Source organism: Dicentrarchus labrax, unplaced genomic scaffold, assembly GCF_905237075.1.
Source record: "Dicentrarchus labrax unplaced genomic scaffold, dlabrax2021, whole genome shotgun sequence".
Classification (NCBI taxonomy): Eukaryota; Metazoa; Chordata; class Actinopteri; family Moronidae; genus Dicentrarchus; species Dicentrarchus labrax.
In genome coordinates this window covers 10244863-10260427 of record NW_026136702.1, presented here as the reverse complement: position 1 = coordinate 10260427, position 15565 = coordinate 10244863, and the positions used below count along the sequence as shown (strand labels likewise).

The 15565-nt window shown below is 40.6% G+C and overlaps 1 protein-coding gene across 3 annotated transcripts in view; it reads right to left on the bottom strand.

Annotated features, from left to right (window-relative positions):
• LOC127375554 (Kv channel-interacting protein 2-like) overlaps positions 1–15565 on the bottom strand; it is a 93216-nt gene that overhangs the window by 34442 nt on the left and 43209 nt on the right. The window contains exon 1 of one of the 3 annotated variants that reach the window (XM_051421563.1): positions 14926–15263. The exons of the other annotated variants lie outside the window; for them this stretch is intronic. Coding sequence (XP_051277523.1) covers positions 14926–15013 — 88 coding nt within the window. The 5' untranslated portion in view covers positions 15014–15263. Of the gene's footprint in view, positions 1–14925; positions 15264–15565 lie in introns of those variants that run through there. 3 annotated transcript variants of the gene reach the window in all.

Sequence of the window (15565 nt, the reverse complement as noted above, 5' to 3'; positions counted from 1 at the left end):
TTAAGTGAGATTTTGGATACTTATGAATCACCGTTATTTTGGATCATCACTGATGGGTACGGTCACAGTAACATGATTTTTTCATTGCTTTCACACTTTGTTTCTGCCATAAGAGGCAATGTAACTATTTTGACAGTTTGTCTTGTGAGAATCAAGTTCATGTATTCTTTTTTCTCACTTTGCCCTAACTTTAACTGAAGTCACTATCATTGATTTTATTTTGTGTTTTATCTATACTGTTTTCAAAGTTTTACAATTCCTTTTGGTAAAAAACTTCAAAGGCCAACTCCTGTCTTCAACCTTTAATAGGTAGTGTGATTAGCTCACTGAATAGCTGTAACACTGCATGCTTATTGAGTGCAGAGTAATCTGCATCACTACCTGTTTTTTTCAGTAATTTGACTGATCCTTGGTGTATTTAGCCATCTCACTCATTATTTGAGCATCTTAGTCATGCACACCTGGATATGCTTGCATGTGTTTGTTAATGTGCGGGTGTTAACACAGAATGAGTGAACCTTAACTAAAATGCTCAACAACAAAAAGAAAACACTGTGAGTAAGAAAGTGCTTGAATCCTGGAAAACTGGAGAACACACACACACACACACACACACACACACACACACACAGGAACACACACCTGATAAAATTGCTTTAAAGTGTCACATGCTCTTTTTTCACCAAGGCAAGCTAGAACACAGGTCATGACGTGTCACACAGTGTGGAGTGGGCCTCCACAGCTATAAATAGCCCTGAGAGGAATCAGATTTGGAGAACCGGAGGTGGGAACTGATGAGATCACACATAACCGTATGTGTGTGAAAGTGTACATACACGTGCACACACACACACACACACACACACACACACACACACACACACACACACACACACACACACACAAAAGACTTGGATCTGAGGAAATGGAGTCAGACTGACATCATGCACACTTGGAGAAAGACGGGCTGACAAAACAGTGGGAAGGCAGCAGAACAGAGGGCGGGAACAGACTGAAAACACCACTACGACTGAGTGGAGGGTGCAGTCCCATCGAGGCGACTACGTGGTGAAAAAAACAGGGAGGAGCTAACTGCGGTGATGATGAGAAGGATGATGACAAGATGGTGGAACTGGTGCAATTATCAGTTGTGATGTGAATGATGACGACAAAGGGAACAAAAATAAACCAAAGATGTAACATACAATGTGTGTGTAGTACATCTAGTCCAATATTCATGTGTGCTCTGAGCATACAGCCTTTCAAGGACATCCCAATATTAATAACACATGAAATCAGACCACTTGTGTATTATAGATCACTGTAGTGTATATTCTATTGGTCCATATGAGAATGATTTGAATATGTTTGACTTTCACCAAGGCCATGAGGAGGATGGAGAAGATGCAGTGTATTCCCGAGTAAAGTAGCAGCTACTCAAACAAAATGGTATACTATTAAACTGCTTGACAACCAAGAGTGCTAAGCTAAAACATGTTGCTTATCCTTCATAGTTGGAGGTAAAGAAAATAATCACTGCTTCTGAAGTGGTGCCTACATGAAACACAAGCACATTATGAGAAAACGTATGTACATTTTTAAACATTTGTGGGAACCTTTGCATTTGTTTCCTACAAAACACAGAAATACGTATGATCTCTTTTTCTTTTTAAATAGTAAAATCTTTATAGAGAAATCTTTGGAATAAAATCCCTTTTTAGCAGAGTGAATGGTGTTACAATTACAACATACAAAACATCACGTAAGGTTCAAATGTCTGTTTCCTGCAATGATTTCAAGAGTGTGTTTGTGTGTCTGTCTGTGTGCACTGTGTGTGATCCAAGTGGTACAAAGTCTTTGTATGCCTCCTCATCTTGTCTGCTGTGTATGTTGAACTCTCTGTTTCCCAGACACATATAAAAGACATATCACTCACAAATGTGACACACAGACGGCCACCCAGAGGCATGGTTACACACACACACACACACACACACACACACACACACACACACACACACAGATGTAACTAGAGTACATAAACTGACTGACAGACATCAAGTTGATGGTGGAGCGAAAAAGATGACAGACGAGTGCCACTCACGAAATTGACAAGCAAGTGACACATTTACAGTAACAGAGAGACGTTGAGCATTGTTGTCAGTCAAGAGCAGCAGTGATGAAGTCTCTCAGTGGGGAAAGATATATTTATTCATTTATTTAGTTTTTTTTCCTTCAATAAGTTAGTTTTTTATAGCTTTTTCATTTTAATTTTGTACCTCATTTTAATTTTGTACCTTTATTCAGTCTGACAGTGACAGAATTAGGGGCCAGAAATAAAAGAGAAGCAGTGAGGAAGAGATGTGAGAAAAGAGACAAACATGCTGGTGTTTATGCTTGAAATATTTGTGTAGAAAAAATAGACAAAAAATATTATTTAGGGACTCTCTTTACCTTTGTAACCTTAGTAGGTTTGTAACTTCTTTCAACTTCCTCCTTTTCTCTGGTTTGGGCTTAACTGTACTTCCTTTTCCCTCTTTATGTATCACTTCACTGGCAGACACTCTTATCAACAATCCTTTTCCTCCCTCCTCCCCTCCATCTACCTCCCCTTCTACTTCCCCTTCATTTCCTCTCTCTCACCCTCTTCTCACTCTCCCCTGCTCCCCCTCTGTCATGTTGACTAGAGGTCAGTGGCACAGTCTCTGAAGGTCGTCTCTGTCCGAGGTCTGGCGTCCTCATGCCTGAACAGCTGAGTAGAACAGACAGCTCTGTCCCAGTTGGGGACCATCAGACTTTTAGTGACTCTGACCACAGGCCTCCCTGGTGACTAGGTCCAATGTGCATCCTTTCTTTGTTACCATCCATTGCCATCCATTACAAAGAGTGTGACACAGAGAGTGAGATAGAAGCAAGAGCATATAGGAGAAGCTGGAAGATGAATGGAATAAATGTAATTAAATGTTCCTTTAAATGAATCCAAAATTCCAATAGGCAGAGTTTGGAAATGGTTTTGTGGTGAGAAAACGACACGAACCAAATTCCTGATTATTGTTTGGATCATGGTAATAATAATAATAATAATAATAATAATAATAATAATAATAATAATGCATTTTATTTGTAACCGCTTTTCTGAATACTCAAAGACATTTAAAATAAAATCATAAAAGCAGCGAAAACAGCATCAAATAGTTAAAAACACTGGAAACACATCGGACTAAGCTAAACATTAAAAGAAATTTTAAAAAGGTGAGTTTTTGTCAATGATTTGAACGCTGTAAGGTCGGTGCAGTCACAGATTTGTTTGGGGAGAAAGTTCCAGAGGGAGGGGGCAGCAACGGAGAAGGCTCTGTCGCCCCAGGTTCGGTGCTTGGTCCTGGGTGGTGGAGACAGGAGGTTTGCGTCAGATGAGCGGAGGCTACGGGATGGGTTGTGGCGGTGGAGCAGGTCAGTGAGGTAGGAAGGGGCCTGGTTATGGAGGGCTTTGTGTGTGAGGAGGAGGATTTTGAATTGAATTCGTTGTGGGACCGGGAGCCAGTGGAGGTTCTGGAGGACAGGGGTGATGCGGTCACGGGTGCTGGTGAGCAGACGAGCAGCAGAGAAACTGTGAATGGTTTTAGTGATGGATTTGGGACCGATGATGATCATGTCTGTTTTGTTGCAGTTAAGTTTAAGGAAGTTGGTGTGCATCCAGGATTTAATGTCAGTGAGGCAGTTGGAGAGAGTGGAGTGAGTGGCAGAGGTGATGGATTTGGTGGAGATCATCGGCATAGCAGTGAAAGTTAAGACCATGGTGTCGAATGACGTTGCCAAGGGGAAGCAGGTAGAGTATGAAGAGGAGAGGACCAAGCACCGAGCCCTGGGGGACGCCTTGGGACAGTGGAGCGGTGGAGGAGGTGCAGTTGTTGATGTGGATGAACTGTTGTCTGTCGGTGAGATAAGATTGAAGCCAGGAGAGGGCGGTGCCGGTGATGCTGAGGGAAGATTCGAGGCGGGAGAGAAGAATGGTGTAGTTGATAGTGTCAAAAGCTGCAGTGAGGTCCAGGAGGATGAGGATGCTGAGGTGACCAGAGTCTGCGGAGAGGAGGATGTCGTTGGTGACTTTGAGGAGGGCTGTTCCAGTGCTGTGTTGTGAACGGAAGCCGGATTGAAATGGTTCGAATAGGTCATGTGAGCAGAGGTGGGTTTTGAGATGTTTGGCAGAAAGGGGAGATTGGAAATGGGCCTAAAAGTTTGACATGATGTCGGGGTTGAGTCCAGGTTTTTTGAGGATGGGGGTGACAGCAGCCAGTTTGAGTGAACGGGGGATTGAGACAGTAACAGCTTTCCAATCTTACTGAAGTACCAAATGAAGTAAAGTCTTCACTGATGTTCTATTTCTTTGTAAGCCTAGACCCATATTATAATACTGTATATTGTCCTGTGTCCGCGCTCAGTAGCTCTCGCTTACAGTATAGTTGCTTATCATCATAAGCATCATAAGAAAATCTACACTATCTGTTAGAACTGAAAGAAAAACTATTTTTATATGTTGTTGATTGATCATTTAAATTATTTTTCAAGCAAGAATGCAAAGGGAAACAAGTAAATTGACTCATATCACCCCAATGCCACTTCCAGCGAAACATGGGCTCTTTACAAGTAAAAGTATGGTCACAGTATGAATACTCACTCTGTTTCCCATTCACTTCTACTGAAGCTCTAAAGATGGACAAATTCAAGCCTGCATTTTCTATTCCACTGTGATCTCCAGCCTGCTCAAGCAGATTTGCAGGTCAGAGTTCACTTTTTTCAACTTTGACCAAACGGATGTGCTCGGTCAGCCAATAGAAATTCTGCTGCACAGTGTTTGGAAATGGCTAATGTCAGAGTCTGTCTTCTATGTCCCTTCTCTCCAGCCACATTCCCTATTCCCCAGATCCCTTCATTGCCATTTTCCATCCATCCACCAGATGCCCTGGAACTCCTTTCCCTGCTTTACCTTGCAAGCTACTATATCTGAACTTGACCCCTACTCGAACCCTGTAACTTCCTGTCTGCCTACTTGTACCTGTAGACATGTACCTAAGACAGGTAGGTGCCGGTCTACCTGTCTTTCTGTACCTGCCTGTAAGCCTATATATGCTTTCACTTTGGAAATAAATCACTGAACTGCTCCTGTCTGCCTGTTTCATCTGCATTTGGGTCCTTCCCCTGCTGCTTCACACTCACCCGCTGTGACAGATAAGTTATTATCCTAGCTTGTTTTTTCACTATTTTTAGTACATTATCACACTAACAGAATAAAAAGTGTAACATCACTCACATTGTTTATAGTTTTTCATCGCTTTAATGAATATTTATTTATTACCCACATCAGAGTACGGGGAAATATAGTTTAATGGAAACATAATGTGAACATAAATAAAACCCTACCCATAACTAGTTACATGCTCATACTGTTATGTGTATGTATATATAAGAAAGAATAAGACAGTTATATGTACACAACTCTATAATAATCAGTTTGTTATCACAGCACTACCTAAGGTGCTCGTCTATGTGTACAAGGCTGCAAAAACAAACATATAATTTACCCTCAAGAATGAACTTTGCATTGAAAGTAAAAAGTCAGGTTTACTGTGCTCAGATCCATACAGTAGTGGGAGTGTAACTGAGAGATCTCTGGGGCATTTAATAGCTATAGTTAGCTTAGATTTATTCACTGCTCTGATAGCTATAGTTAGCAGTAAATTTATCCACCTGCCAAGAGAACTTGTCAACCAAGGATGGAAAATACACTTCCATTGAGTTACTTAGGCTTTAATGACTGAGAGCCTGGCTGGAAAGAGCTGATTAGAAAATTAATTATTTATCAAAATACTACTAAAAATTTCCCCTGAAAACTGAAAAATTGAGAACAAGTCATTAAGGTGTAAATTGAATGTTCAGAATTCCAAATCAGGGCTATAAGTCTTTATGTATGAGTGCATCTGTGTGTGGGGGGGCTTCTTAGTGCATATGTACTGTATGTGTGGGCCGGGTTGAGTTAATACATGTCTGTCTGTGTGTTTAAATTTTGGTCTGGCAATGATGCAGATGCAGACAGAGGTGAGTATTTCCCTGTGCATACAAATATTGCACAGAACGTGCAGTTGGAGCACTATTATTATCATTAACAATATTGTGCAGTACATTAACTTTCTTTATGTATTTTACATTTATTATACATAATTAGCACATTCTGTATGGTAATGCATTATTGTTTCTGTGCCCCTGTGAGCTTAATGTACATTATAATGGATAATTTCTTAAAGTAATGGATGTTATAGTCTATTAACTACAAAAACTATATACTCAGCAAGTTTTAAATATGGAGGGAAAAAAATCTAATCACAGCAACACAATGTAACTGTTTAATATAGGGAAACTTTCCATTAAGCCTACTTGATAAGTTGAAGGTTAAAAGGAACAGATGGATGACAATTGAAGTCCCTGTGAGTGAAGCTGAGTTTCAGCACCATGGACAGAGACCCAGAGAGAAAGAGAGAATGAGAATTAACAACGTCAGCACGTTTATCTGACATTGCCAAAATAAACTGGTGAAACTGAGATTAGTCAACTTTGTCCTGGAAATCTGTGTGTTTGCTATCCTTTTATGCCTTTGGGTGTTCCTCCTTAATTAGTTCAACATTAGAATTAACTATCTTTTGTTAAACTGGTAAAACTTATGTATAAGGTTATATCCAGTGGCTTTGTATTGGTTATCCACACACACAGGAACAACAATAAATGAATGCAACCACTCTTCTTGAGAAAAAGATGTTTTATGTATACAAACTGACTTTTTCCGTTCCTTTGTTACAAGTAAAACAACCTTCACTTCTCATAAAACCAGAAACACTGCAAAACTGGCAAAACATCCAAATGTATTGTGTGTTAGTTTTCCAACATCTAAATAAATGTAATTGAACATTGTGTCAGAAGAAAGAGAGAAAACTCCAAAACAAAAACAAAAATGACATGTCTTTGAGAACAGAGGGCATACTGACTTTGGGATTCAGGACAGAGATGAAAGCAGCCAAAGCTTTACTCCTATGAGATATTCTACTGCAGCTTGTGACACAGTGACACACCAAGCTGCTGGTTGTTGCTCTACTGTATACACTGGGAGCTGCTACAAAGACCCACTCTGAATAGTTTAAGGTAAACAGAACAGAGGATTATGATTTTACAAATTTAACACTGGTTGATACAAAAGGTTTATTCACTTTCCTGTCTGTTATCAAGTAGCAGCTGCAGCATGTAAATGGAAAAAACAAGTTTTCCAACTAGAGGCTAATTATAAGATATCAGCCACACCCTCTATTTAACTACAAAGTCAATATTTTTGCCTCAATAGCTTATTTTAGTAGCTGATTGTATTTCTTCTTCTAATGTTGACATTTCCTATCCATTTAGAAGGTGTATTACCAACATATTTAGGATACTGTGTGCTACAATTGCAGTCAAGTCTTCTTTTAACACATTATTTTAGAAATAAAATAATGGTGCTAGAGTCAAAAACAGTTTTAAAAAATAAGATAGGAGGGATTGTGAGTCTGTTGCCAAGTGCTCAGCAATCGATACTCCTTTTTTCCTGAAATTGGTGTTTTCGGGGCTTCAGTACATCTATTGATGGCTGCTAAAAATCAACCAAAATTCAGGATTTACAACAACCTTCAGAAACCTGAGTGAAGTCATGTCTATATTCTGTGGACCTAACATATCAAAGCCATGTATATATTCACTCGTTGGAAAGCACAAGGGTGAAATGTATCAATCCCTTCTTGTCATAAAAGATGCCCTACAAAGACAAAATATCAAAAATAAAACCTTTTCCGTCAGTTTCTCCTCTTCTCTGCACGTCAAATTAATCTTTCCTTCTTTCTCCACCAGTCACACCTAGTTTTGCCCCCACCACCCTCCAAACTCAGACTGTTACTAATAGGGGTTTATTTTTAGCACATGTGAGGTGTGTGTATACACATGATGGATGAAGGTGATGTTTCACATCTCTCTTGTAAGGGGGAGAAAGGTGAGGAAGGGACGGATGGAGGTGACGGGAGCAGAGGTTGAAAGAGGGGGTGGGTCAAAATGCCGGTTTGTGAGCGAGGACACATGCTGGGAGAGCTGTTACTACACAGAAAGTGTGGAGCAGGAGGGTGTCGGGCTGCTAGAGGGACAAGGCTTCCACCTGAAATCCTCCCTGGAATAGAAAACTGACCTACAAGCAGCTGAAGATCAACAGGCCACTCTGCACCAAATGATAGTGCTCTTCTTCAGAGAGATGAGGGATGACAGAAACAGCTTGATGCACTGTACCATCCAATTACAATACAGCTTTGGGCGAAATAAGGAAATTTAATCACATATCATTTCCAGCTTCTTGTCTTTCCCCTGGTATCTCTTGAGAGTTGGTCAGAGGTGAGAAGCCTGTAACCTGCTTTAAATCATGTTGGAAGTGCATATATGGAGCAATTGCATATAGAGATATAGACAACAGAGCACCTGACGGGCAGAGCAAGCTAGAGCACTGACTCAATCAGCTTGGGACGGAGCGAAATGTGAACAGCATGGAGCAGATTAGGGCTAAAACAGTGGGATAGATGCCAGAGAAAACAAAGGATAAGAAAGCAAGCAACAGATACACAGAGGGATTATTCAGCATACAAGGAGTGCACAAATAACTACAAACCAACTGTCGCTTTTCCTTTAATAACTTGATCTGGAATGCCACTGCATGTGCATAAAATTGGCGGCACGTGGGGAACAGAATTTTTTAAATATAGATTTTTCAAAAAGGAGCTTTTTTCTGCACATGCTTTGACCTTGAACCTCCATGAGAAGTTTATTTTTAGGCCACTTTTTTATCTTGACTACGAACGTACGAGTCATGAGGTGTCAATAACAGACAGACACAGAGCGGATAATCAGTGCAAGCGAGATAATTTAAGTGAGAATCTTCACATGTCTGGTGACAAAACAAGTGTGTTCTTAAAATGGATATGAGCGCTCAGACGTGATAGGATTTGGCGTTTTTCTTTCTCCATCTATTCCCTTCCTGTCTTCTCACTCTGTCGCGTTCTATCCTTCCTTTCCTTCGCTTTAAGATTTTTTTCATCATGTCACAGAACAGATTATCAAATGACAAAACAGTTGTCACAACTTGGCACTGCAGCCAGGCAAAATAATAATCTCAAATGAAGTGGAACAAAATCTTGTAAATGAATCCAAATATATCTTTCCGCTCCTGTCCTTAAAGTCACGTCTACCAAAACCCGAGGCCTCAGCACTGCTTCCTGCTGGGTTTATATATTGCCTATTGTGCATTGATAACAGCCAACAGAGTGTGTCCTCTTCACCCCATTGTAAAGGGCAGGGGATTTTAGCTTGGAGTAAGTTATCTTTATGGTAATGAACAATTCCCCTCCCGCTGTGAGTACCATTACCACATGCTGTGATATAGCTTAGTACTCACCAAAGACATGCACACGCAGTAACCCCTGCAAGCACTTGTCAGAATTTGCCACCACAGGCAGCCCATGTTTTATTCATTAAGCCTAAAATTGACGTTTAATGTCAAATTTCGTCAAATGGCGAGGAAAGTGATGGACGGGTGTGTAATGACGTTTGTCAGAGTCAAGAGGGAGGGTACGGTTAAACTTGATCAACTCTACAGGTGCAAGAAGGAGATACATATACATACTTCTCACCTCAGCAACATGATGCAGCATCTGCTGGTTCAGCAAGAACAGACTCCCACACCAACAGCATTAGAAAGTTTTCATGATAAAATACAAAATGTAATAGCAGCACTATCTCATACACACAAATACACATACAACTCAGCATCTCTGTGCTGGGGCCGAGGCTCGGACCCAACATATTTTATTCATAGATGAAAGTTTGATAACAAAATCTCTTTGTTCATGGCCACGAGTGTGCTGCAAAGAGAATCAGCTTCAAGGTACAACAACTGAAAAACAGTCTGTGGAAATGTGTGTGTTTCTCTTTGTCAATCTGAGTCCATGAGTGCATTTCATGTGTATGGAAGTACACATGCCCATGCAACAAAGAGGTGAAATAGCATATGTGGGAGGTAATCGGAGGTTATTAATTAGAAAGTAGGAAGTTCTAACGACCACTGGTGGAAGACTAAACCCAGTTTCATTTAGAAAAATGTCAAAGTCCCTTACAAATTACTCCTGCTCTAAAGACGGAAATGAATGTGACTATTTCTCGGTACTCATATGTATACTGTGAAGTGAAGGTGAATGTTTCCTAAAGTAAAATATGGAGGTGCAGTCATGAGAGCGTGCATTTTATAAAACAAATAAGTCACAGGAAGCTTGTCTGTCTGTACAAAAGTCTAGATGAACACAGGATCTGTTTTACCTGAAGAGAATTCTTATATCATAATATATTATGTATTTCTGCTCATTACACAGCTGCCAGAGACATTAATCATCAGACATGAAATATTGATTTAACTATTACAAGCTAAAGCAATTTGCAAGCCAAAACAACGTGTTTGTGAACAGTTACTGAGGAGTAAAGTTGTTAGGGCACAAAGCATTGCACGTTCATTTGATTTAAAAACTTAAAAGTAAAATTACTGTGAAACAGTTCATTGTTATTTAGCACGAACAGGACTAGAAAGTATTCAGTGGTCAAAGCTTGTAAACATGTTTGAAGTACAGAGACAATTTGGATTGTTTGGGATTGATACAAATAAGGATAAAGATATTAACTTTTTGACTTGTCAAACACAGGTTAAACTGCTTCTTTTAGTCTTCTTTTAACTTATATCTATCTTGTTTTCATTATAATCACCTGAAAATAAGAATTGTTCTGTTTTTGTTACTTTAGAATGAGATGTTTTTATCTACAGCGGGAGCGGGTAGTCTTCTATGGAGTCCGATGGTAGCACATAACTGACAAACCAAACACCGGCTCTAGATAGGCGCCTTTGGTGTTTTTTGCAAGTTTTGTGTAAGAGGAGGGTGAGGTGAGGGTGTTGTTATATGCATTTACACTGCGAGAGCCAACTTAATCTTACTGTGTCAGCAACAGACCCAATGGCCATTTTTCACCGATTCAATATTTTGTACACATATTTAGTTTCTCCTATGTGAGGGTATTAGTACAAACTAATTCATGGGTGATAAAGAGCACATGTGGATTGGATAAACAATCAAATTATGTGGAAGTCTAAAAAAATTGACATATTTCATCTGTTTTCATGTGGTATGAAGAGATTAGTCGACATTTAAAAGCCCCAAACAGGTGCGCCGTTTGATTGACATCTGTCTTACGTTCCTGTTAGTTCGGTCGACCTGAACTACAACTTCTTCATCACCTTTTTCATGCTCATTTCACAAAACCCGATGACTGCATGCCTGCTAGTCTCCTTTACCTATTGTATGAGACACTATAATGACACAAAGCAGAGGTGTGACACCGATGGGAACAGAAGGTACCTCAGAAGAGAGGGTACTGAAAGAAGAAGGAGGCCTGTGCTGTCAGCTTGGACTGTTTATGTTAGATAAGAGCACAGCTAAAGGACAGATCAATAGGGCTCACAGCGATTCTATACAGCTGAAGCCTCAACATCTACAGACTAAGATAGTGTCATGCAACAGAGTGAAGTGGAAAGGGAAGATACAGTAGTGTGTGCACAGTTGATGTATGTGACTGGCAAACAAGTTGAACAGTATTTAATACATCTTAATTGCACTAAACAGAGCTAGTCCCACTATTAAGTAAATTGACACAAACAAAGCTCCAGGGCAGAGAGGGAGAGAGAAGAGGCACACCACACACACACACACACACACACACACACACACACACACACACACACACACACACACACACATACACACACACCAGCATGGTCTTGTTTCCCCTACAGAGGCTCATGAAACAAACTAATTAGTGGGCAAAGTATAGGGGCAAGAAGGAGGGTGACTACAAATGACAGTCATCAGTAATGCACTCGCACAAACGCACAAACACACACACACACACACACACACACTCATACACAGAAACACCAAAGAGCTATAACCAGACACAATCAGGCTCCTAACCATTGTGTAGGTATATGGTGGGATATGCAGGGGGTTGTGTTTATAGTTAGAATTGATAGAACAAATTATAGACATAAGAGCCTTTCTAGAAACAGTCACGGCTCAATGGGTGTGTAAAACCAAGAAAAAAAAAAGTGGAATTTTTCAAACATGGTCTACTTTATCCAGTGAGGTGGAATAAAAACACCAATTAACTGGGGACTTTTATTATTGTAATGTGTCCTTTTTTGCATAGGTTAAATCACTGTTAGATTCATACACAGTTTGACGGCAGAGGAAATTCTGTCTCTCCATGCCTGACTTAAATGGCACGTCCCTCAGCACCTTGGCTCAGCCAAAAATGCCACAATACCCAAATACCAAATTCTGAATGGCCTTGATGAAATCCCTATGTAGCACAGCCATTATACAGTTCTACCCTCACTGGCTCCCGTTGCACTGAAGCAGACATCTCTCTCTCTCTCTCTCTTTCTCTCTCCCCCATTGGAACAGACACACAGGAGCCAGTAGTCATGGTAACTCCATTCTGAGTAAACTTAAGGATGTGTATGTGCGCGCGCACACACACACACACACACACACACACACACACACACACACACACAGACAATGTTTTTAATAAATACTTCATGGATGGGCGCTGGTGAAGGGGCTTTGAGTCTGTGTAGCTAGTTAGCTGTCTAAACAGTGAGTAGTTTGTTTTGCAAGTAAATTGTCAAAATCCATGATTTACCAATGTTTCTATTTCCTTACAAGACTTTAGAGATGTGTGTGTATCTGCTTGTGTGTGGGCATGCAACAAGACACCCAACAGATGTCAGAAACATCAATTATTACAACCCTTTCATACATTTTAATGGGCCTGAATTAGCAAATTAGCCCAATCTAAATGAGCCAATTACTGATATTGATTCAGATACCCCTGCTTCATTGTTGAATGAAACAATCCATTCCAAAGTTTGATTATGTGACTTTGTACTGTAATATTTTTTTTGTTTAAAAAGGATAAGGCTGGGGTTATTCTGTATTTTCCTATTGTCAACAAATCCTGTGTAAATATCAAAACCAACAATGTGATAGTCTGTGTGTCAGTGCTTTCCAACTTCCCAACTCTGTCTGTGGCACTAAGGCCCATTGGATCTTGAAGAGCTTTAAAAAAAACTTATATTAAAAGAAGGAAAATATAGTTTCATTTAAAATAAAAAAGGCTCAGTAAAGTTGGGCACTTTTTAGCAAACATTCATCAAACAGGAGTAAATAGTGTATTTGTTGAGGACTATTTTCAGCAGTGGATCAATATGTATTTGGTGGAGTATTTACAACAGCTGTTTCTCTGAATACAAATATTTTAGTTTTAAATGCTTTGCTACTGAGATTTTGCTGTTTTAATGTGGTAATTGGTCATAGATTTGCTTCCTAAGACCAAAATGTAAAAAAAAAAAATTGGGTATATCCAATGTTATTGTTTTAGTCAAGACATAATGTTCATACATGTATGTGTGTGCCTCTCCACACATGCATACATGTCCAATTGCTGCTTTCAGTGCATGAACACGAAGCTCTGCAGATGTCAAAGTCTGAAGAGATAACACGGAGAAAAGCCAAGGTGGAGATGATCAGCGCAGTTGTCAAATTAGCATTCACACACTGCTCTATTGACAAGGTCATCTAAACACTGCTTTATCTCCACCTTCTAGCATGAACTGCTGGGATTCAATAGAAACACCATACTTTGTCATGTCTTCCCCAAGGCAATGTGAGCTCAATATCACTCACAATGAAGAAAAAGAGAAAAATGTGTGTAAAGCTTAGCAGCAGTCTGTCAATAGGCAACGTTATAGAGGGTGTTTCTGGCAAAGGACACTTTATTCAGCCAACACTAAGCTCAGTAGGACAAAGAGTGAGAGGACATAAAAGAAATAAGACCTTCAAGTAGAAAGGAAAGATTTTTACTGGGCTTAAACAACTTTTTTCTAATCTAAGTGCACAGATTAGCATTATAAAGTTGTGTGTAATTGTACAGTGGGAGCTAGGGAGGCGGATGGGTGAGTTGATGTCATACTGGGAGCTGGCTGAAGGGCTGGATAAAAGGCTGTGTGTGTCTTTCTCCCACTGAGAGATTCTCAATGGAGGTGGAATGCCACATGCTTCCAGAGGGCAATCTGTTTGACTGCCAGAGAGAGAGCAGAAGGAGAGAGAAGGACAGAGCTCTGAAAGAGGAGGAGGGAGTCAAAAGGCAGATAGAAAGAGGGAAGGAGTGACTTCATTAAACCCCAACAGCTTTCCTTCTAGCCATTCTCACTGTGCATGCTGATCATTAATTATATTATTTTGCATAAGCATACAGATATGTATAGTACATATGAACATACATTATGCAGAGAAAAATGACTGGAAAGATGTTTGATGTCTACACTTTGTATCGTCTCTCTGTCTGGAGATAAAACAGAGCTCTCAGACATACTGTATACACACACACACAAGATACACACCATGGACACACACACAGGCAAAACCTTCCAGTCCACTCACGATCTGAAAAAAATATGCTTGTTTTGAATCTATGCAAATCAGGAGTGCATCTGCTCTAGAATCATTCAAGTAGAAAATAAACTACAGCCAAAGATGCTGATTTAACCAAAAACAGAAACCATCAGAAAAAGATTAGAAAAAGATTAGAAACTACGCCGGGTCTATGAGCTGCACACCTCTGCTAAATACACAACAAACTCCACTGAAGACCACCTCCACTTGTAAAAGAAGTGGACCCACCAGCACCGGTGTGAAAGTGGAAGTTTTGGGTGCCTACCTTGGGTGAGCGTTCCCATGAGAAAGTGGTAGAAATAGCGAGCCACCTTGGTGAGCTGCCTCTTGCACCTTTTCCTGCACTGGCTCATCTTGGTGCAGCTGTGCTGGAGGTGGAGGTGATGATAGTGATGGTGGTTTTAGTCGGCTAGTCTGCCGGGGGAAGCAAGCTCTCAAGGTAGGAGGGGAGAAACAGAGCACTGTAAGTGTGTGTGAGTGTAGGTGTGTGTGTGTGTGTGTGTGTGTGTGTATGGAAGTCTGATTGCCGCTGCCTCTTTTTTTCCTCCTCACTCACCCCCTTCTCTTTTCGCTCTCAGTCGTCCTCCCCCCCTCTCTCCGTCTCTCCGCTCGTCTCTCTCCACCTGTAGGGCGCTGGCTGTCAATCAGCCAGCAGCACTCTGTCCCCTCCCCCTCACGTTCTGAGAAGCCCTGTTCTGGCCCATCATTGGTTAGGAGCAGAGCGTGCCGGAAAATTACGGACCAGCACGCATGTGAGTGTGTGTGTGTGTGTGTGTGTGTGTGTGTGTGTGTGTGTGTGTGTGTGTGTGTGTGTGTGTGAGCAGTATACTACGAGCAGTCTGGCTTGAGTGGCAGGTGGTGGTTTTTTCTAGCTGCACGGCACACTCCACACATCTTGTTGATGT